The 25,945-nt window shown below is 33.0% G+C and overlaps 1 protein-coding gene across 1 annotated transcript in view; it reads left to right on the top strand.

The window, feature by feature from the left end:
* Window positions 1-24,984, top strand: part of LOC128205603 (exostosin-1b-like) — a 66,274-nt gene extending 41,290 nt beyond the window's left edge. Inside the window, exons 4-9 of the mRNA XM_052907343.1 lie at window positions 4,582-4,701; window positions 6,080-6,331; window positions 11,944-12,042; window positions 13,109-13,198; window positions 17,562-17,722; window positions 18,331-24,984. Of these exons, the coding sequence (XP_052763303.1) occupies window positions 4,582-4,701; window positions 6,080-6,331; window positions 11,944-12,042; window positions 13,109-13,198; window positions 17,562-17,722; window positions 18,331-18,694 (1,086 nt within the window). The 3' untranslated portion in view covers window positions 18,695-24,984. The remainder of the gene's footprint in view (window positions 1-4,581; window positions 4,702-6,079; window positions 6,332-11,943; window positions 12,043-13,108; window positions 13,199-17,561; window positions 17,723-18,330) is intronic.
* The last annotated feature ends 961 nt before the right edge of the window (window positions 24,985-25,945 follow it).

The following is a 25,945-nucleotide window of genomic DNA, read 5'->3' as shown; positions in this document are numbered from 1 at the left end:
AAACTGCCGTTAATCAAGTTAGGATGGATAAACTTGTACTACATGCATACTGTCTCAAAACCTGTTTTGAATTTCTGTACAGAATCCTGAAAAAAATAGGTCAGAAATGTAAGAAATATTTGTCCCAATTTTTTTCTAATAAGTTAATTAATATGTAATGTTGTTTTGAGCTTCACTGTACTTAAAGATCTTTTTTTTTGGTATTGATGACTGATGATGATAATACGAGAGAGTGGGCAGTTGTTCTGTGCAAAATTGTTGGCAGCCTGCAAGTAATTGAACCTTTTTTTGACAATAAATAGCTCAAAAACTTGTTCAATGTGTTTCAATTAAAAAAAGCACAAATTAATGGCTGCAATGATAATACTCACATGTGTAACACAAAGGGGGTGGGAGGGGGTGCTGGAGGGCCAAGGGGGTGTTGAAGGCATATTTTCAACACCACTGGTCTAACCATGGGCGTCAACCCAGTGAGAGAATAAGTCCTGCATGTAAGGTCATAGGGCATCAGTGCACAGAAAGAATGTTCCCCTGATAGAGCTACCCTTTTTCAAGACAATTTTTTTAATGCTAGTGCTGAGGCGTAGGAATGCAATATCTTGTATTTTAGTGCTAAGGCGGAGGATTACAATATCTTTTTTTATTCTAGTGCTGAGGCGTAGGTATACAATATCTTTTGTATTTTAGTGCTGAGGCGTAGGAATACAATATCTTGTATTTTAGTGCTGAGGCGGAGGAATACAATATCTTTTGTATTTTAGTGCTGAGGCGTAGGACTGCAATATCTTTTGTATTTTAGTGCTGAGGCGTAGGACTACAATATCTTTTGTATTTTAGTGCTGAGGCGTAGGACTACAATATCTTGTATTTTAGTGCTGAGGTGTAGGAATACAATATATTTTGTATTTTAGTGCTGAGGTGTAGGAATACAATATATTTTGTATTTTAGTGCTGAGGCGTAGGACTACAATATCTTTTGTATTTTAGTGCTGAGGTGTAGGAATACAATATCTTGTATTTTAGTGCTGAGGTGTAGGAATACAATATATTTTGTATTTTAGTGCTGAGGCGTAGGAATACAATATCTTGTATTTTAGTGCTGATGCGTAGGAATACAATATCTTGTATTTTAGTGCTGAGGCATAGGAATACAATATCTTTTGTATTTTAGTATCTTGTGTATTTTAGTGCTGAGGCGTAGGAATACAATATATTTTGTATTTTAGTGCTGAGGTGTAGAAATACAATATCTTTTGTACTTTAGTGCTGAGGTGTAGGAATACAATATCTTCTGTATTTTAGTGCTGAGGTGTAGGAATACAATATATTTTGTATTTTAGTGCTTAGGTGTAGGAATACAATATCTTTTACATTTTAGTGCTGAGGTGTAGGAATACAATATATTTTGTATTTTAGTGCTGAGGCATAGGAATACAATATCTTTTGTATTTTAGTATCTTTTGTATTTTAGTGCTGAGGTGTAGGAATACAATATATTTTGTATTTTAGTGCTGAGGTGTAGGAATACAATATCTTTTGTATTTTAGTTCTGAGGTGTAGGAATACAATATCTTGTATTTTAGTGCTGAGGTGTAGGAATACAATATCTTGTATTTTAGTGCTGAGGTGTAGGAATACAATATCTTGTGTTTTAGTGCTGAGGTGTAGGAATACAATATCTTGTATTTTAGTGCTGAGGTGTAGGAATACAATATCTTTTGTATTTTAGTGCTGAGTTGTAGGAATACAATATCTTTTGTACTTTAGTGCTGAGGTGTAGGAATACAATATCTTTTGTATTTTAGTTCTGAAGTGTAGGAATACAATATCTTTTATATTTTAGTGCTGAGGTGTAGGAATACAATATCTTTTGTACTTTAGTGCTGAGGTGTAGGAATACAATATCTTTTGTACTTTAGTGCTGAGGTGTAGGAATACAATATCTTGTATTTTAGTGCTGAGGTGTAGGAATACAATATCTTTTATATTTTAGTGCTGAGGTGTAGGAATACAATATCTTTTGTACTTTAGTGCTGAGGTGTAGGAATACAATATCTTTTGTACTTTAGTGCTGAGGTGTAGGAATACAATATATTTTGTATTTTAGTGCTGAGGTGTAGGAATACAATATCTTGTATTTTAGTGCTGAGGTGTAGGAATACAATATATTTTGTATTTTAGTGCTGAGGTGTAGGAATACAATATCTTTTATATTTTAGTGCTGAGGTGTAGGAATACAATATATTTTGTATTTTAGTGCTGAGGTGTAGGAATACAATATATTTTGTATTTTAGTGCTGAGGTGTAGGAATACAATATCTTTTGTACTTTAGTGCTGAGGTGTAGGAATACAATATCTTCTGTATTTTAGTGCTGAGGTGTAGGAATACAATATATTCTGTATTTTAGTGCTGAGGTGTAGGAATACAATATCTTTTGTATTTTAGTGCTGAGGTGTAGGAATACAATATCTTTTGTACTTTAGTGCTGAGGTGTAGGAATACAATATCTTTTGTATTTTAGTGCTGAGGTGTAGGAACCGATGACCCGAATTGAAATTGTACATCAGCGCTTTGCGGTACTGTTGAAGTAACTGTTTTGTACTATGTTGTCAAGGACAACGGTCAATAACTAGCATGCTACTTATTTGCATGGTCAAGCTCCCCCTACTTGCCACAGTTCAGATATTGGAGCTAATGTAAAGACGGGAAAGAAGAAAAATCACTACAATATGGTACAAGTAATATAGTAAAAATTCCCAACATGCTTAGAATGGAGTAGTGTTGTAATATTTTTATGAGGTACTTTCTTTCACATTTAATGTCTGCTACAGATGATGTCAATCAACTACCAGAAAACTGGGCCATCAAACGTCACACATATCTGTGTGTTTTCACATAAAAAAATATATGCTACAGTCTGTTATATGTCTATGAAAATTAGTGTTATCTTTCAAAGGGCGTAATTTCTGAAATTTTCCAGCCATTGTGATATCACTTGTATTAATAATTATATGTAAATGTTTAGGTAATGTTAGCTAAGTAGCATTTAAGTTAGGTACTGCCTACGAAGATGTATGTTGCACTGCGCTGTGACTGCAGGGCTATGGCGATAAGTCTTCTTTTATCTTATACAGTCTTCCTTTTAAGAACTACAATGGCTGGGATGAAAAGGTTTATTATCTGATGCATGGCAGTTTTTTTTGGAAAAATCAAATAACAAATAAACAGTTTTATGAGTCTTATAACTAATTATGGAAATAATTTCGGAAATATTCTGAACTTTTAGACCCCTGGTATATCCTCTGCAACTCTTCAGATAATTAAAGAAAGTTCTGGCAAATCTAATGGTATAGGCATGTTCCCAGTTGAAAATAAGTTTTAATGAGCCACGGATTGCCGACACATTAACAATTAACAACTGTCTCTTCCAGATCTTCGCAGGAATCTCCCACCGCAAGGAATATGACTTTACTTGATGAGCATGATTTGGTTGCAAGAAATAATTTGTTTTTTGCATTCCGGAATTCCAATCTAAAACTAACCTAATAATTTTGGGTTAAAGAGTGTTGTACTCTTGTAGGTTTTTGTCAACAAAAATTAATTGCGAAGCCAACTCGCAAACTTTTATGAACTCAAGGGTCGGTTTTGAAGATCTTAAGCTCTGCAAAACATGTTAATGTGCACTATGTAGACGTTGTTATGTCTCCTCGTTGATGGCTCACTCATTGCTAGACGTCGTTATATTTTGATGAGTGCACACATTTTATTGCTGAATTTGCCAGTAAATATTTGCATCATGCGCGAATAATAAGAAAAATAATTGATTCCAGCAGTCTTTATTGAAACCTTCCTGAATTTCTGGATAACTCATCTGCACTATAACTTATTTGTGCTTACAGCACATTTGTCAATGATTCAGGGAAAGGAATAATGGATGTCTTAGCATTAGTCACAATCGTTCAGTTCTGACAAGACCAGAAAATCTCGGCACTTCTGTCAACTCCATTATTGCAGCAGCTAGACTATTGGGTTGTTCAGCTAAATGTTATGCTAGTAATTGGGTAAAAACATTGCTTACAAGTCTTAGGAGTCAGGACAATATCCTAACATACGAGTAGTCCCTTTTTTTACCCCATATTTTTAAGTGTGTTTCATTGTACATTTTGCCTTTCCGCTGTCCCCCCCCCCCCCGAAAAAACAACAACAAAAAAAACAACATTAACAAAAAACTTTTCTTCAAGTAGTCAATGGAAATTAATGGGCACAAACTTACACTTTCTCTGAGGAGCCTGTTTGAATATACACTTAGGCAAAAATGTATCATGTTGACAGCGTAAATAGGCAAATATATTTCACATTGACTGTGTATATAGGCAAATATATTTCACATTGACTGTGTATATAGGCAAATGTATTTCACATTGACTGTGTATATAGGCAAATATATTTCACATTGACAGACTGTGTGTATATATGCAGATGTCTTGCCTCATATGTCATATCCTTTTTGTTTTACTTTTACAAAGCTTCATTAAGTGTGGAACTATATTTTTATGTCAGTATAAATTTATACTTTCAGGTGCCTTCAATTGTGAGATCTGTCGCCCATTCGGAGTTACTGGCCTTGCGACAACAGACCCAGTTTTTATGGGATACATACTTCTCGTCCGTGGATAAAATAGTCTCATCCACGCTAGAAGTAAGTATATTTTTCTTAAATGCCATGTCAGCGATATTTCGAGTCATTTTATGGCTGAAAACAAAAAGGTTCAAAGTGGATTAAAATAAAAAACCAGATACAACCTTTCCGTTTGTAACTCTTGTAATATCAACAAGGCTTCATCGCAAGGGGCGTATCCAGGATTTGCTGTTAGAAAGGCGTATCTTATAGTGGTGTATGCTTTTGACTTGGGCTCCTCCCTAAGAAGCAATTTTTTAAAGTGTTGATGTGGGGGTGGGGGGTGGGGGGGATGTACTCTTCAAAGACAATTTTCACAATTTTTTTAGCCCGAAAAAGTGCATTTTGCCAGTATTTAATTACTTTTAATCTCCTATCTTGTAACAAAAAGTAATCTGGACAATTTTATGGTGGGGCTGTTATAAAATAGAATGAGTAAGATCAGTCTTATGACGAATCCTTGAATTGCTCTCCCTGGGCACATTAAATAATACCAAATGGTGACGCAATTGTGTTATTCCCCTATTTGGTTGAACTAAAACACATAATAACTTGATTATGAAATATAACGAGACATCATAAAGAGAAATGTTATGGAGGTTATTGAATTGTCGTGGGCAATTGGTTCAGAGCTAAGCTGTGATGTGTGTACCAGCTATGTACAGTGAATGAAGATAACGATGAGACATCCTTGATGGAAAATATGCAAAATCTCATCCATTGCTCAATTTTGAAGAAAAAAAAATTGATGTTACAGTCAATAGCCTATTTTTCATCGGCCTCATGGTAGATTTGTTCAAAATCTTTTAATTCAAATAGTCTCAAGAACTGTTCAAGATGTTAATATGAAAATTGACATATGAAAGGTTCCGCCACTCTGGTTAGAAGTCTTCTTGAGTTGTAACCCTTGGTCAACTCAGAATGACAGACAAACATTGACACTCACTTGTGGTGCTATTCTCATAATTTTTAAAATTCATTTTCTGTATAAAGCATGGTTGCATTTTGTTAGTTGTCTGTTTTAGGAAGGAAATATTGAGTATTGTTAGTATAGAATTTATCATAAAATAGCCTTGGTGTCGTTACCATTGGCTTTTGAACTTGGCCTTAAATGAAAAAAAACAATGTTACAATATATTAAAATTGAACTTGGTACACATGTTGCCAGAGAAAACACACACACATATTCAGCAAGGTCATTAACTCTGGCTGTAATAATTTTTAATTGTACCCTTCTTGTTCAACTGAAGACAGACTTACGTTGTTGTTAGATTTGCAGCACTCTTGTCCAGTGTCTTCCTTTTATAATATACAGGTAAAGACTACATAATTTTAGATAATTATATTATTGAATTTTAACACAACATAATAATGTATTGAATTATATTGTGTATTACAGATTATCAAGGATCGAGTGTTACAGCATTTGTCGCGAGACCAAGTCATGTGGAACACGTTGCCTGGTAGCCCCTGGCTTCTGCGTGAATTCTCCGACAATCTCGCCGCATTCCCTTTCTTCTATAACCAACTTGGTCGCGAGGTTGGCGAGAAATTTACAGCTGTCATTTACGCGACCACGCCCGTTACCCTCTCGTCTTCTCCACTGTTCAGGCTGATACGAACCATCGCCAAGTCAGCCTATATTCACAAGGTAGGTAGCTGGACAAACAAGAAAGTATTATAATATTATGGAAAGGCATCAAACAGCAACAGATAGTAAATTTCATGCTTTTTAAGAGAAACGTACTGCTTTCATCTTGTCTGTGTTTCAAAGAGTTGAGAATCATTCATAAGGCTGGAAAGCTTGGTGATGTTGGCGGTGTCAGCAACTTTGTCACCAAACAAAACCTTCATATAGGCCATAAGATAACATAACGTCAAATTATTCAAGATATTATCATGAAACTTTGAACACATGTTTATTATGACAATAGTCATGTTTGTAGGAATTCCGAAAGCTCTGGCTAAATTCCTGGCTGACTTATGTCCCTTCTTAAACTGAGGAAAAAGATGAGCATTGGGGTCCTGATGAGGTACTCTTGTTCTTAAAACAAGAACTTGTGATCTTGTTACTATAACAATTTATTTACATGAAAAAGCACACTTATATTGGGTTGCATTATTTGATATCATTATTTATCATAACAAAACTGATGATTATTCAGAAGATTTCTATCACAGAATAATTTATTGATAAATTATCAAAATATAAGACCCCAATGTCGATTCTTAAACAAGCAAAAATGTCTCTGTGTCATTTAAGATGTATATGTTCAGAGTGCTCTTTCTACTGCTAATATGCTTACATACGTTTTCTTTGCAGTCTGTCAGATGTTACATATAAATCTTGTCGCTTCTTTATCATCTTACAACACTATGTGTTATTACTTGCATGACAAAAGCCACTTAAATCTATGATTTATTGCTTCAAAATTTTGATGTTTATTCCTGGCCTGAAATGACATTTTCATGATTGAGCATACACTTAGTAGTTAGTTGCATAAGATTTAAATTCGGGCCTTTGCAGCATAAAGTAGTAATTTATCATGTGGCTAAAAAATACTTCTTTATATTTGCTTTTCGAGTAATTGCTTACCTTTTGCATGGAAAATCGCTTGCATGTTTTAAACATTGGTTTTGTAATTAATCTTAAACAATGTTATTGCCATACATCTGTTTTTGAATCATGCAATTATGGCGGAATTTGTTGTTATATGCAGAAATTCTCAGAAACTGAGTAAAAAAGAGAAGCCTGTCTTTTGTTTATTTGTTTCTCGTCAGTTTTGATTTGATTCACACAAAATATCAACTTAATAGAATGCAGAGTGCAGATTTTCAAATTCTATTATCCACACAAAGTTTCATGTTTTATGTGAAAGCGATCAAGAAATTTCATTTCCTTTTTTCTAGGATTGAGCCAAGGCAGAAAATTTCCTGTGTGTGTTTTTATTTGAATGACAAACTTGCAAAAAATACCTGGAATTTCTTTCTTTTTTTTTTAAAGGATAGTTTGAGGCACTTTGGTAATTGCTTGGCTTTCCATCAATTTGCGGGCATTACACCCGGGAAGTTGCAGGTTGTTATTTGAACTGGTTGTTTCCTTCTTTGGAGGAAGGTATTGGTGTATGTTATTGGCATTGTGATGTACTGCTTTTCAAATCATATATGATGAAAACAAGGTTCAAAATTTATTTTTACAATTGTATGGAATTATCAGAATTTTGTCCGGGGGAACCTGTGGCATTTTTAAAATTTATACAGTCTTGTGTTGCGGGGGAAAACGTCAATATGTCATACATGCAATGGTCGTAATTAGCACGAGCCCGTAAGTGCTGCATGTACTGGTAAACGGCTTTCCGGGCTTGCTCGAAATTCGCAATTTTATATAGCTGGGTTTGTTGACGGCAAGCACTTGTATATGGATTCAGGCTTGTACATCCAAAAGTCTAATTCTTCATGCTGGTAGTCAACATTCAGTAAAATAAAACAAACTTAAGCAGTAAAATTTATGTGTATATACACTGGTTAGCCTTCTATATTTGTGTTCTTGGTCTCATAAAAAAATTGCCATTTTGTTGGAATGCAAAATAGAGAATGCCTGGCCCGGAACACTCCTTGCAGTAGCTAGGAATAGCTATTGACTGGCAGATAAATATGTCAGCATTTCAAATTTAGAAGAAATTATAATAAAAGTTTCACAATAGTTTATCCTGGATAAATTCGAGGTTATGGAAATATACAGACTCATTTGAATTTAGTTTTAAGTTTTATTGAAGGGTTTTCCTTTATGAGTAATTTTGAACTCCCAAGTAGGCAATGACAAATGTTTAACCAAAGTACGCTATGACAAATGTGCAATGCAGGATATTGAAAAAAAAAAAAAAAAATGGTCCATACATTAAGCAATCCAAAATGAAAAAATCATTTTTGGGACAAAGTAAGATAAATATTTAATGTTATATATTGGATATTAATAGAATAAAGATCTAAAGATCTGCATAAGTTAAAAAATGATTTGTTCTATTGTAAGACTTTAGGCCACAATTTAATGAATTGTTTATTTGGCAGTCTCTACCTGACAGATGTGCCAAAATGCCTGCGACCTGAAAGTAATTTAGCCTCTCTGGTTGTCATAGTTTTTCCTTTAAGGAAAAAAGGAGTGAGATGGTTAAAAAAATAAGAAAATATTACCGTACCCACCTGTCAAAATGTTGATAAAGCCAATAAAACTATTTCTTTATTGTTGCCTTATATATGCAGATTATTTTCGTCTGTGTATTTTTCCTGAGAAATGTGTTGTTCAAGCAGAAAATGAAAGATAGAAACAGTAAATTGAATGACAATACCAGAATGGTTTGTTTGTCTTACAGGAATGATTAATTTAAAGTCGTTTTTCTTTGCCGAGAAGACAGACATACCGTAAATGTCCTATAAGATGCACCGAGCATCTGTTATAAGGCACACCGAGCGCTTGTCTTTTTGGGAACCCTGCATGCTTAATAAAAACTGCTTAAAATCTGCTAAATTCAATGACCTGTCATGTTTATACTAAGTCATACATATCAAATAATGATAATGCTTATCACAAATACCCATCACCTTAAGACAGTTAAAGCAGAGTTGAAAGTCTGTGACTGACCAAAAAAAGTAATATACGATCCGTATCCATTATAGCATTATCAATATTATTTTTATTTTTTATGGACATTTTTATTTCCACAATAGCATTATTGTATAAGAACATAATTATGTAGGTGGTGTTTAACCCAAAGTATACAATAGGGTTATGCATGATGTCATCAATCTGAGCAGGTGCACTTTACACAAATGGCACAGATAATATGTTTTTTATTGGAACATTGCTTTAATTTAAGTTTAGTATTAAAGTAATCATTGTCCAGGTGGCATATAATCAGAAAATATACCCAGGAAAAATCCCGCTGCGTTTCTATTTAAAGACATGCATGTCTTAATAGGTCATTTACATTCTATCATGGGAAAAAGATTTTCTGGTGGGCCTGATTCAATAATTGAACCGAATTAAGGGCTTAACTCAACGATTTCATTTCTAAGAATCCTGTCTGCTTCATTGTACAAAAAAGAGTTAAAATAAAAACTCATAAAATCTAACCCTCTGCCTTGTGTTGTAAATGGTTGATGAAATTCGGTGGCCTATCCATTGAAGGATTCCAGTTTTAACTTCATGAATGTTAAATTGAAGGAACATAGCAGATGGCAACAATTTTATTTTGTTTGTTTTGTTAAGTTTGTTTTCGACTTGAAATTGTTAGCTTTAGTTCTGAGTTCTTACAGATATATGGCAAAAAATATGACACGTAGATTTTTACACATTACGATGTTTATTGTTAATAAAACAGGCCTCGGTGAGGCCAAAGCATTTTGTTATATCAAATTGAAACTAAACAGTTTCCAGGAAATTGGTCATTTGTGTGTCCATTTGAACAGTCAGAAAAGTATTTTTTTGTATATATCTTAAGAAAGATCTAAACACAGTCCGGAAATACCCATGTGCGGTCTCTTTCACAGCTCTAAATTCACTTTCTGTGCTGACATAATGCACAAGCGTGACAGCTTCCAAGAAATGACCATTTGTGCGGTCACTAAAGCAGCATGAAAAGCCACTTAAATTCTCCCTTCGAATGACACAGACCGTAAGACATTTGACCAGAAATGGTGTATGTGTCGGATATTTCATTACTGCACGATGTTGGACATTCCATTACAAGATGACGGTTTCATTATCAGCCAGGCTTAGGTCTGATTGAAAATGACAGTATTGTCCTGAACACTGATCCCAGAAATTAGATTAATGATCACAAAGGCTTTAGCTATATTTTCTCAGACAAAATAGCCTACTCTGCGCGAAATTCATGGCTGTTTCTTGAATATTCGGCTCTAAAAGGAACCTATTCACAGATATTTTGTTTGTAACATTTTTTTGTAACTTTTTTTACATAATTATTTTTTATGTACAAACATTCAATAATTTTAGATGGCTGTGCTTGTTTATTATTGTGATATATCACTGTGATATTACTTGCAGGGTATTGTGAAATCATACTCTGATATTACTTGCAGGGTATTGTGAAATCACACTCTGATATTACTTGCAGGGTATTGTGAAATCACACTCTGATATTACTTGCAGGGTATTGTGAAATCACACTGTGATATTACTTGCAGGGTATTGTGAAATCACACTCTGATATTACTTGCAGGGTATTGTGAAATCACACTCTGATATTACTTGCAGGGTATTGTGAAATCATACTCTGATATTACTTGCAGGGTATTGTGAAATCACACTCTGATATTACTTGCAGGGTATTGTGAAATCACACTGTGATATCAATTTCAGAGTATTGTTATATGACACTGTGATATAAATGAGAGAGTTTTGTGATATGACACTGAGATATAAATGAGAGAGTTTTGTGTTATGACACTGTGATATAAATGAGAGAGTTTTGTGATATGACACTGTGATATAAATGAGAGAGTTTTGTGATATGACACTTTGGTAACAATAAACGAGTATCCTTATATCTGTTTCAGGATATTGCGATATGACATTGTGGTATATATTTATGCCCCCTTTTGAAAAAAGTGGGGTATATTGTTTTGCACATGTCGGTCGGTCGGTCGGTCTGTCTGTCTGTCGGTCGGTCGGAATACCAAATGGTTTCCGATCAATAACTTGAGAACGCTTTGACCGAGGGACCTCATACTTGGTATGTGTATTGGTCATCACCAGCAGATGAACCCTATTGATTTTGAGGTCAGTGGGTCAAAGGTCAAGGTCAGTGTGACCTTTACATGAAAAACGGTTTCCGATCAATAACTTGAGAACGCTTTGACCCAGGAACCTCATACTTGGTAGGTGTATTGGTCATGACCAGCAGATGAACCCTATTGATTTTGAGGTCAGTGGGTCAAAGGTCAAGGTCAGTGTGACTGTAAGCTGAAAAAAGGTTTTCTGATTGTCCATATTTTATTTAAGTGTCCAAATCCTACTAACAATTTGGCTCCCAAGGGGGCATAAATGTTTCACTAACATCTCTTGTTCAGATTAATATGATGATATATCATGACACTGTGATATTGAATTAAGATTAGCATTGTGATATATCCATTGTGACACTGTTTTTAAGTTGAGATTATTTTGGTTTCATAGTATGACACTGTGATATTGATTAAGATAGCATTGTGATATCCATTATAACTGTGTGATATCTGTTTAAGATGATTGTGATATGGCACTGCGATGTCGCTCCACCCCCATCTCACCGCTGGCCAGCTGATTTGGGCGTCCCTGTGGTGGTCAAGACCAGAAATATTAAGGTAGTTTTATATTATTAACAGAGTGATTAAACCTCTCCTAGGATTAATCATGGTCCCATTTGATATAAAAACTTTTTTTATTATGTAACCTTGAATTCTGTGCTCAGACATACAATTTTCATTACGTAAATGTTTTACATAACAGTGCGTTTCTATTTATCTAATGGATTCAACAGATCCAGAAAATACTGCAGTGTTATAATGATCATGTGTTCTGTTAAAGACTTTTCTTTTTCCATGAAAATATTTTGAAAAAAAATCACAGGAATTCTGTAAATATTAAAAGAAATTAAAGGAACTGCCTTACTTTTTTTGCATTTAAACCTTGATTGTGGATACTTAAACCTTGATTGTGGATACTTAAACCTTGATGGGGGAAGTTGAAACCTTGATGGGGGAAATTTAAAACCTTGATGGGGGAATTTAATCCTTGAAAGGGGGGTTTAAACCTTGATTGGGGAAATTGAAACCCTTATTGGGGAAATTTATATCTTGATGGGGAAATTTAAACCTTGATGGGGAAATTTAAACCTTGATTGGGGAAATTTAATCCTTGATGTGGGGAAACTTAAAATTGATGGAGGAACTTTAAACTCTGATTGGGGAAATTGAAACCTTGATGTGGGAAATTTAAATCATGATGGGGGAAATTTAAACTTTGATGTGGGAAATTTAAACCTTGATCAGGGAAATTTAATTCTTCATGTGGGAAATTTAAACCTTGATGGAGGAAATTTAGTCCTTGATTGGGGAAATTTAAACCTTGATTGGGGAAGTTTAAACCTTGATTGGGAAACTTTAAACTTTGACGGGGAATTGAAACCTTGATTGGGAAAATTTAAACTTTGAGGGGGGGAATTAAACCAAGATGTAGCCTTGTAGATTAAACCTTGATTGGGGGAATTTTGACCTTGATGGAGGGAATTGAAACCCTTATTGGGGGAAAGAGAAGCTGTTATATTTGTTTCTTCATCTATCTGTTCTATTGGAATGTTTTCCTTTCCACCCGTCAACATGAAACTGTTATTTGTTATGAAGCACTACTAATATGCAATTTATTTTCCAGACGATAAGTTCTCGATTTTACCCGTACCAAGAGATTGAAACAGATGCGGTGTTTGGTTTTGACGAGGATGTGATTTTAACCACAGATGAGGTAAATGTTAATATGGGAGGAAAAAAACACAAAAATGTAAAACTCAATTTCAAGATATAAATTTAAAGAGAGGGTAGAAAATCTTCTCGTTATTCAGTTTTCTAATCAAATGCGAACTGGAGCTTAATGAGCATTTTCCAAGAATGTTACGACTGTAATTTAATTGAATGAGAAAGAAGATCTTCTCCTTATTCCGTTTGAAAAAATGAGTCTTATCTGCTGTTTAAGATGCATGGCTTTGTTGATATAAAAGGCAGAGAGGATAAAATTGGGGAATAATCCTAAAATCCGGATTGGGAGCTTTCAATTTCAGACTACTGTACATTGTTTTATTGCTGGACATTTGCATTAAAAACCGTATAGAGTACATTGAAGATTTAAAATGGATATAAATGGCTTTGAAACAGTTTAAAGGAATATCTAAGCCGGTAACTGTTTTTGGTCTGAAATGTTCCCACTCAAGCTCTTCAGGATTTGGGACCGTATTCTATTCATAACTTCCACAATCTTAAATCTATTTGAAACTTCAAAAATAGCAACGCACTGACTTGTTGTATTTACTCAAATTCGTGTTCATTTTTGATACAGTCAAAAATGTAGCACATAACAAAGGTATGACACTGAGATACTTTGAATTTACATCTGAACTCAAGTGATATCTTTATGAAACTGGCCCTGGGATTTTAGGACTGTACTCAGCCCTATAGAATTGTAGGATTGGCATTAGCAGCCATAGTTGAGCATTGAGAAAAAAAATTAAAATAAAAAAAATTGATTTTTCAAAAGGCACCGGCTATTAACTTCATAATACTACGGAAACTACAGGGAGCAGCCCAGTAGCCAAACAACTTCACTTCGACCCTGTGTAAACGTACATAGTTGATGCTGAACACACTCAAAACATACAGCAACACAACACAGACAAACCATGTCCTATTACTGATCTTTTATTCAATAAGATTTTAAGTATCAAATTGAACCTTGTCCATATAAATCAGATACAATTTTTTGTTTTACAAATTTTCTCAAGTTTTATATGCATAACTGTAACGGTCTGCACAATTTCTCACAAGATTAAAGAGAATACTTTTACTATATAACAAATAGTCTTTGAGAGCTTTTAAGTGTCCGTAGGATTTTCAAAGAATGTGAAAGTAAATTAGGAAGCTAGTTGTACTTTTTTTGATAGAAGTATTTGAAACTCATGCGCAGGTTTTTGAAATACGAGCTGTTATATGTGTCGGGATGACTGAAGTAGAGTCGATACTTGTGTTTGAACTGAAGTGGCTCTTAAATGAACGAGAAACACTTAACTCAGCTATCTCGGGCCGCCTTTCATGGTGGAAAAAAACAATGCTAAAGTATGATTAGTATTTATGACACAATGTATATTTGGAAAATTACTGACTGCAAAATTAGGATACAAAGTCATGTCTTCACGTTGATGGAAGTACTTTCTTACTCCTTCTATTTCTATGTACAGTTACTGAGTTCCTGCGCTAGGGTGACGATATATCTAAACAGCGTGTAATTGTTCTATTATTCTTATTAAGGATTGCCGAAATATCTGAAATAGTTCGCCTTTATCAATAGAATAACTACAGAACAAAATTTGGCATAAGTTTTTCTGGAACACCTAAAGTGATAAACTAAGACTTAGCCAACATTTAAGGTTATAAATAACCCCTAGGTCTTTATTTCTCCTGCCCCATATAAGTAGATCCAAATATATTGCCATGCTAAAAGTCCTCATCTTACCCATTGGCAAAAATGAAAAAAGTACCCATATGTTACAAATGAATTAATATACATTTTTACTATATTTGCTTTAATAAAGATCATAGCTGGTTTAACTGACAATCTATCATGGCTGCTTGTGTTAAATAGCTTCATCCCAACCCTTGTGCAGGGTTTTCTGTGGAAACTCCGTAAAACTTGTTTCTGTAAAACACCCTAAGCTCGGAGTGGGATGAACCTATCTTTGTCGAAGATCATGGAAGGTACTTATAATCTCACGCGAGTTGTCCTGGAAGGTAATATAATGTCAACTGAATTCTAAGAAAATGAATTTAAAAAAAGAGAAAAAAGAGTAAATAAAACTGCCTTCTCACTATCAATTGAGACAGATTGGATCTATAAAACAGACATGACCTGCAAAGTAGTCATTATGTAACATTATAAAAAGATTTATGCCGTTTATTTATCAGATAAGTGTAAATTGAGTAGGCACTTGTAAAATTGCCCATTTTTCTGTTATTAAGGGAATAAATGGATGATAATTATAATTATAAAACAATTTTTCAATCAAGTTTAGATCTGGGATCACAAATCAGACAGTTTCAAGTCAGAGTTCAGACTCAAGTGGTTTAACTGCACCATCCAAGTGTATACAGCTGGTGAATTCATTGATTTGGCCAAATGTTAGCCAAAATGTTTAATGATTGGTCAATATTGATCCAATAATTACTTTTAGCCAGTCAACTCATATACAACTGGTGAATTCATTGAATTGGCCAAATGTTAGCCAAAATGTTTAATGATTGGTCAATATTTATCCAATAATTACTTTTAGCCAGTTAACTCATATACAACTGGTGAATTCATTGATTTGGCCAAATGTTAGCCAAAATGTTTAATGATTGGTCAATATTTATCCAATAATTACTTTTAGCCAGTCAACTCATATACAACTGGTGAATTCATTGAATTGGCCAAATGTTAGCCAAAATGTTTAATGATTGGTCAATATTTATCCAATAATTACTTTTAGCCAGTCAACTCATATACAACTGGTGAATTCGTTGATTTGGCCAATGTGAGCCAAAATGTTTAATGATTGGTCAATATTTATCCAATAATTACTTTTAGCCAGTCAACTCATATACAACTGGTTAATTCATTGATTTGGCCAAATGTGAGCCAAAATGTTTAATGATTGGTCAATATTTATCCAATAATTACTTTTAGCCAGTCAACTCATATACAACTGGTTAATTCATTGATTTGGCCAAATGTGAGCCAAAATGTTTAATGATTGGTCAATATTTATCCAATAATTACTTTTAGCCAGTCAACTCATATACAACTGGTGAATTCATTGAATTGGCCAAATGTTAGCCAAAATGTTTAATGATTGGTCAATATTTATCCAATAATTACTTTTAGCCAGTCAACTCATATACAACTGGTGAATTCGTTGATTTGGCCAATGTGAGCCAAAATGTTTAATGATTGGTCAATATTTATCCAATAATTACTTTTAGCCAGTCAACTCATATACAACTGGTTAATTCATTGATTTGGCCAAATGTGAGCCAAAATGTTTAATGATTGGTCAATATTTATCCAATAATTACTTTTAGCCAGTCAACTCATATACAACTGGTTAATTCATTGATTTGGCCAAATGTTAGCCAAAATGTTTAATGATTGGTCAATATTTATCCAATAATTACTTTTAGCCAGTCAACTCATATACAACTGGTGAATTCGTTGATTTGGCCAATGTGAGCCAAAATGTTTAATGATTGGTCAATATTTATCCAATAATTACTTTTAGCCAGTCAACTCATATACAACTGGTTAATTCATTGATTTGGCCAAATGTTAGCCAAAATGTTTAATGATTGGTCAATATTTATCCAATAATTACTATTAAAGCTGCACTCAATCTTGATGATTTATGGCGAGAAGAAGTTTTCGGCCGTTTTTCAAACAATTGAGATGTGTTCTATTGTGAGTTATCTTATATGACTGAATAAAAGGCAGTGATGCCAAAATCAGTTGATTCGGAGACAAAAATTATAACAAATGCCAAACCTGTCATCTGTGAAAGTGCAGCTTTAACCAATCAAATCATTTATAAGCGCAAACTAGTCAAAAGATAGCCAATGGAAAACTCATTTTAAATAAGGTTATATACAGTTGTAGATCGTCACCTCATAATGTTTCTTTACCTTTAGTTGAGTATTGATGATGACATTTGCTGAATTGTATTAATATTTAAAACTTTATTTTTGTAAAATGAATGGAATATACATGATTCTTTATGATGTTATAAAAGTGCTTTTCTGAATCAGAGTTTAGACAGTTCATATTCAAGGGCCCTTGAAACCAAAGAATCTTAGTCATAACTTAAAAAATCTTAAATCTGTAGAAGCATGAAAGCCACAGCAACAAGTTCTTGTTTTTTTACTTCCTACTCTTCATCCTCATCTAAAGTACAATGAATTGACCAAAATTCAATCCACACATAGTGACGAAACTATGAAACTGCAATAAATTCAACAGCAACTAAGATCTGTAGGGAAACAGGCTCCAGCTTCTTAAATGTAATTTTTTTTTAACACTCATTCTTTTCCAGATCGACTTTGCCTTAAGCGTGTGGCGGGAATTTCCAGAGAGGATTGTGGGATACCCGGCACGCAGTCACCACTGGGATGAGGCTAAAAATAGATGGAGCTACTCTTCACGCTGGAGTAATGAATATTCCATGGTGCTAACAGGGGCATCCATCTATCACAGGTAGAATTCTTTGGTCATTCAAGTTAAGGGCTCTTTTTTATTTAGTCGTTCTGTGTTATTGTGTTTTTTAAGGAAAAATGGAGGTAGGCCAAAGGCTTGATGACTTTTTTCTCACACAAACTTTGAACAAATGGTACAAATTAAATAATTCATCAATGAATCTCATACAAAAAACATTAAATAGAATGTAATAATTAAGTCTAATCTTCACGTGAACATTCCAAATATGACCAGTATGGATCATCATTTGAAAATAGAAAAAAAATCGGAACAGGAGAAGGCACTTCATAATAATTGAGAAAGTTCCCATCTCGCAGAGTGCTTTTTTTTGAAATACAGCTTGCATAGAATTTCTTTTATCTAAATTTCATCTGAACTGAATTGTTAAAACCATCATGTGGAGTTTCTTGAGGAGAGACTGAACTATCTTAGATTTTATTCATTTTTTTTTCAACTTCTTTTCTGTTTATGACAGAAAGTGCTTTTCAAATCCTGCTCATTAAAAAAAGGCTCATTGTTCAGCCTATTAAAGTAGATTGATCACAAACAGCGCACTGCCTGACCGACATGCCTCATATATGCTCAGACAATCTCGTCTGTTTTTCCAGATACTACAACTTCCTGTACACCAACGGTCTTGGAACGATGTTGACACGGAGTGTCGACGACACCCAGAACTGCGAGGATATCCTCATGAACTTTCTTGTCAGTCATGTGACAAAACTTCCACCAATCAAAGTGACTCATAGAAAACTATATCGTGAGGTGCTCCTGCCGAACAATTCTAAAAATAACCTGTGGAGCGATTCGTTTCATTTCTCCCAGAGACAGATCTGCATCGAGACTTTTGCCAATGAATTTGGTTACATGCCATTGATAAGATCAAAACTGCGAATGGATCCAATTTTGTTCAAAGACCCTGTTTCAAACCTGAGAAAGAAGTATAAACAGATTGAGCTGGTAAACACTTGACGAATGTTTATTCGTTAGTTGAGAAATGACTTACGGTGCCCCGTATATACGGCTGATATAATATAGGAGTTTTTTTTTTTTACAAAGTCATGTGATTTTTTTTTAAGCTCCATGTTTGGTCATACAATTTTATATCATGTGATGCATAGAAAATGGGGAGGTTTTCTGTTTTAAGAATTGTTTGGTGTTAATTAAATTGATTTTACACTGAGTTTAAGGCATATAAACTTTTGGCAGAATCTTTTTGCGGTAAATACATTTGTAAATTTTGATATCACTAAATACATGCATTTTTTTCCATGATGAAAAAATAGTCATTGAAAATACTTGAAATCAACTGAAATAGATTGTCAACTAATATACAGCTAACATACAACGAATATACAAGCGATGCTTAGCGCTCTCACCCAGTTCTATCCAATATAAATAAAAACAGAAAACATCCCATATTTTTTTCTCGGCCTTATTGAATGTTCTACATTTTTATCTTGTTTTACTTTTATTCCTATGATTCGGCTGGTTACTTACAGTTGTATTTTTATTGGAAACATGGTTTTTTGAAGGTTGTATTTATTTTCAAGCTTTAATATTTTTGTTTGCATTTATTCATTCAGTATCAGCTTGTTTAGCAAAAAAAAAGTTTTTGTAAATATATTAAAATTTATATTTCATTTTTCTGCTTCCCATTGTACCGTAATACATCCAAATAATCTCATAGAAAAAGGCTTATGATCAATATTCGATTTATAAAGCAGTCATTTACTTCATCTACTTTCATATTTTTCAAGACTTGCTTTTTTGTTCATAGCCGTCGAAAAACTATAGTTGTTAAAATTACCATTGAAAACAATGACTCAATTTCAAAATCAAAAAATATTTTGTAACATAATTATATACTGACACCGCCAGAGGTGTTTGTGGAAGTGTAGTCTGCATTATGACAATAAATGCATGAACAAAGCTTTGAATGGATCATTTAGGTGTGTAAATAGAAAAAGGTTTTATTTATTTTTAATTTTTTGGTTTAACTATGCTGAAAAACTGGTTAACTTTCTAACTAGGGTATACTAATGCACTACAATCAGGCTAGTTAACTTCTAACTTTCTATTTTATAAATTTCACACGCTTTCATTGTTTTTATTTATATATGGTAAGTATTCACAGTATGAATGAAATAATGTTCAAATAAAATATTCTAAAAATAATAATAAACTTGAAGAGCTCACCGCAAAAGTGAAGTGAGGTAAAACTGTTTTACAGCGAATTCTTGATGAACAAGGGGGCGTTTTGATCAAAGGATATTGTAAAGATGTTTAACTTCAATTATCTTAAATCAATTATTTGTATATACTGCAGAAATAGAACGAAGATGATTGTTTTTTATTTTCTCAACGTTGTGTTCAATTAATACTGGCTAACGTTCTTTTCACCCAATTATGTTGCTAATAGTGGAAACATGAGACTAAAATATGTTCAATTTACTACTGAGATCATCTAAAAACTTGACTGAAATGGGCGCCAGTAGCAGACAGCCATGTGTGCCAAAATGCTCACCATTTTATTGAGCATGGTTAATTAACTTTGTACACGTTTAGATGTTGTATAGTTTAGACTAGATTTGTCTTTTTGATACAAACTTAATTATTTCACTCACAACAGCATTTTTTTTATATTATGCTATGTTAACGTATTGCTTATAACAGACTCACACATGTGTAAAGATACAAACAAGTTCACACGACTAATATTTGAATCAGCCCCATAGTACATAATCATTGTTTAAAAATATCAGACTGGTTTAAAAATATCGGTTTAAAAATATCAGACAGGTCTTAACATTGGTGGTTCTTTACATTTAAACAGGGAAGCTAATTTTCCTTTTCTGCTGATTTGCTCTTTTTTTGGCCACTTTTAACATTTAAATTGTTGCCTTTTATCTCATCTACAATATATATATATATATATATATATATATATATATATATATATTGTGATGGGGATACTCCTATTTCGCAGTGGTTTCCTCCTCTTTTTTTTACAAAATTTCATTGCCATCCCTGTTTAAAACACACTAGTTTGAACCGCAAAAAGCTACAGAAGTCCTTAAGAATATGGAGAACCTCTTGTCAACAAGTGCGAGGAGAAAAAATGTCATGATTAAAATGGAAAACTTTTGTCAAGAATCAAGCCACATATCAAAAATAGACTGGATTCAAAATCATAGCTATGTCTTATGGGACCAGCTGATATATTTTAAGATCAATATATGTTATTCAAGATTATCATTTTTGATCTGCGATTGTCCGATTCTTTCGTTACTACATCCAGGATGCATGATATTCACAAAACATCTCAAGTTAATTCCTTACCTTATGTTATTTTCATTTTTTAATTATTTAACTGGTCATATCGCATAGTTACTTAATGACTTCTGAAAGACTATTTAAAAAAAACACGCTTTATATAATTATCTTGTAGTATACACATATATTAATTTGACAATAAATTAAGTTAGGAAACAAGTTGAACTTAGTATTTTTTATGACTACGGACCCCGGGCCATTGTGAATTTCCTGGTCCTTACTTTCATGTTTTTTCTCACTATACATAGCTGCAAAAGAAAAAAAACATTGAAAAGGAAAAAAAACTATTGAACTTGCACCATTTTTCATCATCATTATTTTGATCATATTGTTTAATGGCAAAGTATTTATCAGAATGGTATTTTTGGTCATATTGGCAAAACTTAATCTGTAAATATTGCAGTTACATATATCAGATGCTTCCAATTTAAATTGTTTTTGTTAAAAATATGAAATGTATGTGTCTTTACAGTACAAAATATGATGAACATTATTAAATTTAAAAAAAATGCCTTTTTTCAAAACTTGCTGTAATTCCACTGGCATTTATTTTATTTGTTGCTAATATGAAGTACATCGACTTGTATGATTTGTCCATGTGTATGGGTAATGGGGCCCCTTCAAGGGCTTGTCAAAAAACAGATGACCTCTCTATACGAAAATTGATTGAATTAAGACAGTTTTGCACTGAACCCACAAATTGTATTTTCACTACAAAATACATATTTAAATGAAGCATAGTGATATATAAATACATAATGCCACTGATGTACACATAGTGATTCATTTCATCTCAAAAACCTACATGTGTGTGTAGCCAACGTGATCCAATTGACACGACGCCGAAACCATCCTGATTATTTTATTGTAGCTGTTTTACCACTGGATTGATTTATTATTCACATGATAACCCTTGACAATTAAACACATGTTGACTAAAATAAATTCATTTGATAATCGATGTAGGTAATTATCGAGGGCGGTCGTTATCGGATTAAGATGTCATATCAATCATAATCGAAGTTCTATTTGCCGATGTTTTATTGATTCATGTTTATTCTTATTGTAAGACACACATATATTTTTGATGCCTCAAGTTTAATCTAGTTGTTTGTAACCTTATACATGTATGCTATAATGTGAACCTCGTTTACTTATGATAGTCACCCAACTTAGACTCTTGGATTAACAAACCCAAATCCTTATCCGAGCGCTTGGCATCAAAATTGTAAACAAGCCCTGCTTTATAAAATCCAGATTGTGAGCAAGCCCGAAATATGGGTTACCAGTATGAGGCTTGCTGGCTTATTTCGACCATTGTTATGATTTTATTGTTTTACTTAAGATGTACATATTGTAACTGAATATTTTGTGTATGCATGGAATCTGTGTATAACACAGTGAATATGAAATGTGCATGTTACAAGTTGTATTTATTTATTGTGAGGTATCCACCCTACAAATAAGTTGGTTCTGCTGATAGCCTCTATCGACCTTAATGTTAAATGTTGAATCTTCGTGACGCCTGATAATTTTGGTATCATTTGAAAGGCATTTGCTTCCTGATCACTGATATGTAAAATAAATGATAGTGCATCCCATAAAAAGTTATCACATATTGTATATTTGCTCTATATTTTATCAGGTGTCAGATGCTATCTTTGAAGGCCAAAATACTATCTTCTTTCAGATAAAAACTTATATTATTTTACTGCGCACAAAATCCTTTCAAATGATACCAAAAAAATATCGGGTCGCTAGGAGCATAAAATTTACTTAGTTATGGGCTGGTTACCTTAAACTGAATTATTGAAGACAAACTATAATTCTGCCGTATTTTTTTAGCATTTTAACTGTGTGTGTAAGAAATTGTTATAGTTTTAGTCAATACTTTTTTCTCTGCAAAGTTTTTTTAGTCTCTTGGTTAAACAATTTCATTCTTGATAAAAAACATTTTGAAATTTTGCGTGGTTTGCAATTTCCATGAATTGAATTTCATTATGTGAAAACACGCTTTGATCAGAAAAAAGCACATCTGAATTTATCTGGTGTGGTTGTTAAATCATTAAATCATTCAGATTAATCTGCATTTTGCCTGTGATCATGTCACGTTGTAAATAGCTTTAAAACTAAAATATATTTTTATAAACAAATAATGACTAGCTGCTCATTTTAATGTTGTTAGTTTTTTCTAATGGTTAAGAGGAAAAAATGAGATTTAAGAAGTTTATTCAACCCTATTTTTGCACACAAAATGTACAACTATCTGCTTACGAATTTCGATTTATGAAATCTGCAATGATATAAAAAGGTTGTCAATTCTTATGCAAGCACATGTTATATATCATTTAAGTGTTCAGCAGCACGAAAGGAAAGAACAGTCACTTCACCTTTGCCATGGTTCATTGTTGGCTCATTGGATTGCATGAACAAGATCTTCTTAATCTTTCGCACATTTTTGTTACGTGCATGCATGAATATCTACCGGTAATAAATGTAAAATCAAGAACATGTGTAGGTTGCTAATGTTGCCTTTTATACTGTATATATTAATTTCATAATTAACAGTTGAAGGTTATTCATATGCATTTTGCAATTTAAATGTGCCTGGAGGGTTGGAGATGTTTATTTGTTAAATGCATATGAATAATAGTCCTTTAACCAGCTTAGTGTTTGAGATTATATTTTGTCTACTTACTTAATATCTGTTTAAATCGAAAGATTCACTGGATCAAAATCAACAACAGCTGACTGCCGATTGACCAAAAATAAATGTACGGCAGACTTGTAAAAAAAAACTGCCATCCCATTAGACAAAATATAATTTTGAACACTCACTTTGTTTCTTGCTTAAAAAATGTATGCAAGAGCTAGATTTGGGTATACATGTATTTGCAAATTCAGAAGAAAGGGCAAGGCTATCAAATGCTTGCAAACATTGATTCAGCTTTGTATTTAATTATTTGATTTATATATGAATTATACCTTATGTAAGGTCACACCAAACCATTTTCATTTATCCCCTTTTCCAGTCATTGATGATAATTGATCAATCAAAGTTTGAAACAATTTGTATTGCTGATAACTGCACTTTGATTAATTCCCTCATAAAAATAGAACACATTGATATTCCAAGACGGAATTATGATATAAAGTTTAACATAATTTGTCATTGAGAGGAGTCAAACATAATTTTTCATTAAGGGGAGTCGAACACATTTTTTCATTGAGGGGAGTCGAACATAATTTTTTTTCATTGAGGGGAGTTAAACTACATATGTCATTGAGGGGAGTCAAACATAATTTGACATAGAGGGGAGTCGAACAAAAATTGTCATTAATAGGACTTGAATATAATTTGTCAAATATTAGGAGTTGAACATAATTTTTCATTGTGGGGAGTCGAACATAATTTGTCATTGAGGGGAATCGAACATAATTTTTCATTGAGGGGAATCGAACATAATTTGTCATTGAGGGGAATCGAACATAATTTTTCATTGAGGGGAGTCAGACTTTATTTGTTGTTAAGGGGAGTTGAACATAATTTAGTTAGGGGTTTCAAATTTGTTTTCATTAAAATCGATGATTGGTGAAAAGGATTAGTTCATATTTTGTACATACTACTTTCCTAGGGGATTTTATGTCCAAAATAGTTGACAAAATGAAACAAAAATATTTGGTGTGCCCTTTAAAAATATAGTCTGGTCAACAATGTATTAACCTCTAAATATTGGCCAGTGGTATACGAAGACATGAATGATCGACAAAATATAGAAATGTATTGATGTAATTCTTTATTTTGTTTTGTAAAAATATAACAAAGCTTTATATCATGTATTTGGTAAATGAATTTATACCTGATCTTACAAACAAATGTTATACATTGATCAAAATAAAATAAAGCTATGTGATAGCTACTTTTTGGTTGTCTTGTTTTCTTTAAATTAATACAAGGTCTTAGTATTAAGCACGTCTGTTTTTTAGCTTGGCAGTTTTTTTGAAGGAAAGTCTTGGTGTTGCCCTGTTGTGTTTGAAAATTGGGACTCCATTTGCTATTGATAATCAAATTGAATTAAACCAAGAATTTTTGATTTACTATTGGACAATAATTGAAATATCATAATATAATTTGGGAAAAGATTCTTTAAACATAGTATCATCATGATCATTTAAATGGTTTGACAGTGTGGTACTTGGAAACTTTTACCGTCTTTATGCAAAAACACATGCATAATTGCACATCAATTTCAAAATGATGCACTCCGCATCAATTAAGTTATCTTAGCACTTTATCTATGTAAATACATATTTGAAAGTTGTTGACCTTCAATAACCGGTTATATTGAAAAATTCAAAATATCTTAAATGCATTAAACTGCCAACAAAAAAGTAAATTACAAAAAAAGGTTTCACAAACAAAATGCATAGCAGCATCGAGCTTGGATTTACACAGGTGAGACCTGACTAACTTTATACCATGGTGACAGATATTTGGAGGTTTGAAGTATTTAAAATAATTGAACACATTTTGTAATTTTGGGAGAATTAGTAATGATTTGAGCAAAAGTGTTAAAACAAATTCACTTGATTTTGTCAGAAGGTTTAAAAAAAGATTTGAAAGAGGCCAAGTGCAATCTGTAATTTACTTCTATATTCTTATAAATAAAAACAATACATAGTTCCAATAGAGTGTGTGCATTAAAAAAAAAATCAGTCTTTATAGTTGACTTGTTGACACTCACTCATTTAATACAGGACTTAGTAATATAATAACAAACAAAACTTTGTTTTGATATTAAACATTCATAACTGGCTCCAATTTGCATGTATATCTTGTCTTTCGTTGGCAACCCGGGCCTTTCTGAAAACCTGAAAAACTCCCAA

This window comes from Mya arenaria, chromosome 10, assembly GCF_026914265.1.
Source record: "Mya arenaria isolate MELC-2E11 chromosome 10, ASM2691426v1".
NCBI lineage: Eukaryota > Metazoa > Mollusca > Bivalvia > Myida > Myidae > Mya > Mya arenaria.
This window is presented reverse-complemented; position numbering and strand designations above follow the sequence as displayed.